The 6,490-nt window shown below is 46.4% G+C and overlaps 1 protein-coding gene across 2 annotated transcripts in view; it reads left to right on the top strand.

Moving 5' to 3' along the window:
- Itga11 (integrin subunit alpha 11) overlaps positions 1–6,490 on the top strand; it is a 116,294-nt gene that overhangs the window by 60,993 nt on the left and 48,811 nt on the right. For both annotated transcript variants that reach the window (XM_031344657.1, XM_031344655.1), the window contains exons 6-7: positions 124–251; positions 2,244–2,392. In XM_031344657.1, the coding sequence (XP_031200517.1) occupies positions 124–251; positions 2,244–2,392 (277 nt within the window). The remainder of the gene's footprint in view (positions 1–123; positions 252–2,243; positions 2,393–6,490) is intronic.

Consider the following 6,490-nt stretch of genomic DNA (forward strand, 5'->3'; position numbering starts at 1 on the left):
TATCCCTGACTGTATCCCCGACTGTATCCCTGACTGTATCCCTGGCTGTATCCCTGACTGTATCCCTGACTGTATCCCTGATTGTATCCCTGACTGTATCCCTGGCTATATCCCTGCTTCCAGGGTGCCAGACTTACATGGACATCGTCATTGTCTTGGATGGCTCCAACAGCATCTACCCCTGGGTGGAGGTCCAACACTTCCTCATCAATATCCTGAAAAAGTTCTACATTGGCCCTGGCCAGATCCAGGTGAGTGTCTCCAGGGTTTACCTCTGCTAGGCAGAATCCATGAAACCCACGGCCTGAGTGACCCTACAGCACTGGGAAGCATCTTCCCATGCCAGAGAAAGAGCTGTCACCAGTGCCCTGCTGTCCTGGATGCCCGCTTCTGATGGGCACAGCAAGCGTGCCTTCAAGGGGAGACTCCACTCATGAAGATGGCCAACTCGAGAGTCATAAGTCAGGAAAGGGAGAAAAAGCATAGAAAGGATTGCAGAAAAGCTGGGGAGACACAGGCATGTGGACCCTGAGAAGACTCAGGAATGTGGGCTCTGGGGAGACACAAGTACATAGGCCGTGTGGATAAATGACTTGGAGTAGACCCTAGCTGCCAGCACATCTGTGAAACACGGTTGGATAAGGGTATGTTATTTCCTAGTATTTGGGCTGGACAAAGACCAAGGGACAGAAGTGCCAACATAGCAGGTATCAACTCTAAGAATTTTTTCTATTCCCAAGAAGTGATCCAATTTCCAGAAAGAATCCATGGGAAAAAAAATGCCAGGTGTGGCAGCATGTTTCTAACCTCAGTGCTAGGAGGTAGGGGCTGATCAGTCTAACCTAATTGGCAAGCACACTCAATGACAGACAAATCCTGTCTCAAAAGAGGTGGATGGTGTTCCTGAGGATAACACCTGAGAGTTTCCTCCAGCCTCACCAATATTACACACACACACACACACACACATACATATATACTCCACATACATGCACCACATACACACACCACACATATACATATACCACATACACACACATATATTCTATACACATGCACCACATATACACACATACATACACTCCACACACATATACCATATACACACACACACCACACACTACATCATACCACATATACACACATATATTCTACACACATATACCACACACACACACACACATAGAGGGTTAGGTTTTGTTTTTTGTTTTTTTAAGAAACTTTCTAACATGTTGGGCTGTTAAAGGGAGAAAATTCCTGCAATGACAAGCCCCCTCCCACCAGAAGACCATCTTTTGGTGCACTACTGTAAATACCCAGCATTGAAAGGGTTCTTGGGCCCAGTAAACGTGGTGAACCCACCCAACACTAATGCAGATTCTCCAAGTTCCTGATACCAGTTTCTGTGGCTTGATGCTTGTTCTGAAGCCAATAGTATCGAAGCATCATCCACTTTGAAAATGTCTCTTCTGGTTCAAATTTCAGGAACTCCACTCTTTTAGAGGTTAAATGATTCCTTCACAAGGTCATATATCAGATATCCTGCATATCAGAGCTTTACATCATCATTCACAGTTACAAAGTAGCAACAAACAGAATTTTATGATTGGGGGTCACCACAACATGAGGAACTGTATTATAGGGTCACAGCATTAGGAAGGTTGAGAACCACTGCTAAAGAGTTTAGTCAACAGCTCTGTGGCCCTCCCCACATACTGCCCCTAATAAATTCTAGAGAGTGGGGACACTGATCAGGGTTGGAATGGGGCTTGGGTATATAGGAATACATGTATGTGTTCATTTGTACATGTATGTATGCAAGCATACATACATGTGTACATGAGTCTGTTTGGAGGCCAGAGGCTGATGTCAGCTGCCTTTCTTGGTTGTCCCCTGCATTTTTTGAGGCTGAGTCTCTCCCTGAAGCTGGAGTTCACAGGTTCGGTTAGGCTGACTGGCCAGAGAGCTCTAGAGATGCACCAGCTTCTTCTGCCCCTGGGGTCAGCACCACACCCAACACCCTGACAGCCCTTTCGTCATCAAGTCGAAAGGCACCTTTCAGTGTGGCCCTTTCATTAAGGCACCTTTCCAGTGTGCCCTGGGTTTGTCCCATCAAGCTGTTCCCAGAACAGCCTGTTTGCCCTATGCCAGTGGAAGGGTGGGAAGATGGCTTCTCACAGAGGAGCCCTGGAGGGCAGAGGTCTGAGCTCCAGGGTTCTGCTGCCCTCTGCTCTGATCTGCAGGTTGGAATAGTTCAGTACGGAGAAGATGCCGTCCATGAGTTTCACCTTAATGACTACAGGTCTGTAAAAGATGTGGTGGAGGCTGCCAGCCACATTGAGCAGAGAGGAGGGACAGAGACCCGCACGGCATTTGGCATTGAATTTGCACGGTAAAAAAAAAAAAAAAAAAAAAAAAATGTGTGCATGTGCATGCACATGCGAGTGTGCATGCGTGCATGTGCATGTGTGCATGTGCATGTGTGTGTGCGTGATTGCGTGTGTGCGTGCGTGCGTGTGTGTGTGTGTGTGTGTGTGTGTGTGTGTGTGTAAATCTCAGATATTGTTTTGGCTGTCCCTGCTGTGCACAAAGGCCCCCACCATTTGGTGCTTTCAAGCAGTGACTGATCAACTCCTCAAAGTTCCAGAGGCGGGCTGGGCTCAGCTACTTGGTTCTCTCTCAGTCTTCTCACCTGGTTATGATCTGGTGTCAACTAGAATTGCTGTCACCTGAGAGGTCACCTAGACATACAATATAGAACATTCATGTCACCATCACCAAGAGCACAGCGGCAACTGGTAACCCAAGTACCCAACTGTGGTGGTTTGAGTATGGTTGGCCCATGGAATAGTAAGTACTGTTAGGAGATGTGGCCTTGTTGGAATAGGTGTGGCCTTGTTGAAGGAAGTGTGTCACTGTGGGTGTGAGCAGTGAGACCCTCCTCCTAACCACATAGGAGCCAGTCTTCTCCTAGAAGCCTTCAGATGAAGATGTAGAACTCTCAGCTCCTCCTGTACCATGCCTGCCTGGATGCTGCCATTCTCCCACCTTGATGAAAATGAACTAAACCTCTCAACCTGTAAGCCAGCCCCAATTAAATTATAAGAGTTGCCTTGGTCATGGTGTCTGCTCACAGCAGTAAAACCCTAGCTAAGACGCCAATCACAACCATGGTTTTCTGTATACTTTCAGTGGTCTTTCAGCTCTTGTCTTCTTGAAGGAGACAATGTGATCCAAGAGACATAACCCAATTTGAACAGAGGCCTACTTAGTAAAGCAAAGCGAACACCCCACAGAGAGGCTAAAATGAGCTGTCCCAATACTGGGGGCAGCTCTGTAGGTTCTGCCTTGTGGATACTTTTAAGTGTTTATGAATATGTGTGATGTGTCACATCTTAGTCAGTGTTCTATTGTTGTGAAGAGACACCATGGCCACAGCATTTCCTTATTAAGGAAAACATTTCATTGAAGCTTGCTTACAGTTTCAGAGGTTTAGTCCAGTAACATCACACTTGTGGGAGCACGGTGGCACACAGGCAGACATGGTGCTGGAGAAGTAGTTGAGAGTTCTACATCTAGATCCACAGGCAGAAGGAAGAGAAAGCTACTGAGGTTGGCTTGGATTTTTGAAACCTCAAAGCCCATGCTCAGTGACACATTTCCTCCAACAAGGCTATACCTCCTCATCCTTTCAAATAGTGCCACTCGCTAAGCATTCAAATATAGGAACCTATGGGGACTGTTCTCATTCAAACCACCACAGATCAGATCTCCTTTTTAGGACATTTCTTCCCATGAGCCTCACAAAAGGGGATAGGTGTCAAAACCACAATGCAAGTGATATTATAATGGGGATCCCTCTGTGGTACACATGTGTGGGTCAATGACCTGAATGTTAGTTTCTGACATATTGGGAACAACCTAACTGCAGCTTCAAGGACATTTGACCATAAAGGGGTCATCTGCAAACACTGCTGCCCAAATTCAGCTGCTATCTTCCTCAGTTTCTTCAAGGCTAACTCCTTTGCCTACTTGGTACTATATCATGGCACTGGGGAGTTCCCAAGACCTCCAGCAGAAACTTGGAGACTGCCTATGACCTAGTCAAGAGGTCCCAGAATGTGACTTCCAATATGTTTCATTACTCAAGCAAGTTACCAAAGGCCAAGCCCTAAACAAAGATACGATTCTCCCTCTTGATGAAAGGACAGTCAGGTCACATGGAAGATAGGCACTTGGGGAGCAAGGTAGCATGCAGCCAACTTTGGAAAACACATTCTGCCATAGTCTATAGACTACAGAAAGCATGAGGGTTTGGAGATGTAGCTCAGTTGGAGAGTGCTTGCCCAGCGTGAATGAGTGAACCAGTGCTTGCCTAGGTTCAATCCCCAGGACCGCTTTAACTGGATTTGGTAGTATAAACCTGTAAGACCAGGCTGGAGGTATAGATCAGTGAGATAGTATTTGCCTAATATGGGTAGAGCCCTGGCTTCAGTCCTGAGCCCCTGAGCAACTGAAGAAGGGAAGGACATAAGAAGATACAAGAAAAGCATGTTGGTTCTGAGTGCAGAATCTGGCTATATAGTATGTGTCATTGGTGGTGTGTGGCAGACAGTTAAATCTAATCTCTGAGGTGGTAAAGTGACTAGCTCCTTAGGACTCATACCAGCATGCACTCACCCAGTACATGTTACCTCTAGATGTCCGTATGGGGATTCACAAGCTTATTCCAGTGATGTCACTGCTGAAAACCCTGCGCTTACCCCCTCCCCCACACCCCATGTAATCAGTCGATATTAAAGGTCTCACCATCCAAGGCCTAGGTGCCTATATTGACAACATGAAAATCACTTATACTTTATATGTTTACATTGTACAGCCATTAGTGCAACTTCCACTACGGTTGTTGAAATCACAGCCCATTGCCTTACAGTCCCACCTCTTCAGAGTTGGTGAATGTGTTTGGCAGAACCCCACAGTGTAGGGGCCATTTAGATGGAGCAGGATTTCATGTCATCAGATCATGACTCTTCCAACCCCGGTGGGACTCCTCCCATGGCATCACCACTTAGCTCCCGTGCTTCTGTTTGTGAATGACACTTCCTCCACACCATGATGGCTCTCTACTCCGTTTGCTCTTTGACCATCACTAAAGTGACAACTGAGACTTCCACAGGCCTTTCTGATGGCAATGATGAAAGACAGTGATCACAGGGATGTCTATCACTTTCCTATTCTGAAGCTAAGTGACTAGGGTGGCGATAAAGGTCACTGATTCAGGTTCATTTTGCAGCCATCCAACCTCAAGTCCATGTTATGATGTGACTCATAGGATGATTTGATCACCTCATGGCTCAGGAGCACTACTGAGGTTGCAATCTCTACCTCCAGTGATGTTTTTCTAATGTTGGAACTTACCATCTTTTAGTCCCAAATTATAGCTAATGCTTTGATTGATGGATGAAAGGATTGATTTGCAGAACTTGAATAGAACCATGACTTTATTATTCTAGATAAGTGTTCTGCAACTGAGCTGTATTTCCAGTCTTAATTGCTTTTTCTTGAGACAAGGTCTTGCTACATAGCCCAGTCTAGCCTCAAGCCCCCAAGTGCCTGCAGTTGTAGGTCTGTGCTACCAGATGCTCACCAGCATCTTAAAGTAAGCAGTTTTCTCTCCTCCATCCGTTCTCTCCAAGCTCTTCTATTGTTACTCACTTGGTTTTGCTTGTGTCTCTGTCTTTGTTTTTATTTTTTCTACTTCAAGATCAAGATCTAAGCCACAGATTCAAGGGGTTATAGAGATGGCAATCTGTGGTCCCTGACCTTGGTGGCTCCCAACCAGCAGAGGACCCTGACAAGTGTTAACTCAAGTTTGAGAGTCATGACCTCCACCAGGAAGACCTGTCAATAGGGAGGCAGGGTTGCCACCACTGAGAGTGACCTTGAGCGGAGCTGAGGGTGCTGACCAACCAGCGGGCTGCAAGGGAGCATCATAGGTGGGATAGGCAGCTCTGAGGCTCAGTACATGCCCAGCACCTTGTAGAATCAGCAAAGTGCCCAGTGTGTACAAATCGGAGTGACAGGGAACCTGGTTACTTCTGTCAAGGTGCATGTGATCTGAGGGTCACACATCCTGGACAGAGTGAGTTCAGAGCTTCTTCAAGCTATCAGGAGGGAGCTGTGAAGAGCAAAAGCCAGCTGACACTCTCTCAGCAGCTCTAACATATTCTAGATGGGATGCAAAGATGGCTCAGCAGATAAGAGCACTGGTTACTCTTACAGAAGACCTAGGCTTAGCTCCTAGATCCCACATGGTCGCTCACAACCACCTATCCATAACTCCAGTCCCAGGGGATCTGATACCTTCTTCTGATAACCTCAGACACCAGGCATACACATGGTACACATACCTATATGCAGACAAACACACATAAATAAATAAATTTTTAAAGGAGAGAAGGAAGGAAGGAAGGAAGGAAGGAAGGAAGGA

Source organism: Mastomys coucha, unplaced genomic scaffold (genome assembly GCF_008632895.1).
Source record: "Mastomys coucha isolate ucsf_1 unplaced genomic scaffold, UCSF_Mcou_1 pScaffold23, whole genome shotgun sequence".
NCBI classification, from domain to species: domain Eukaryota; kingdom Metazoa; phylum Chordata; class Mammalia; order Rodentia; family Muridae; genus Mastomys; species Mastomys coucha.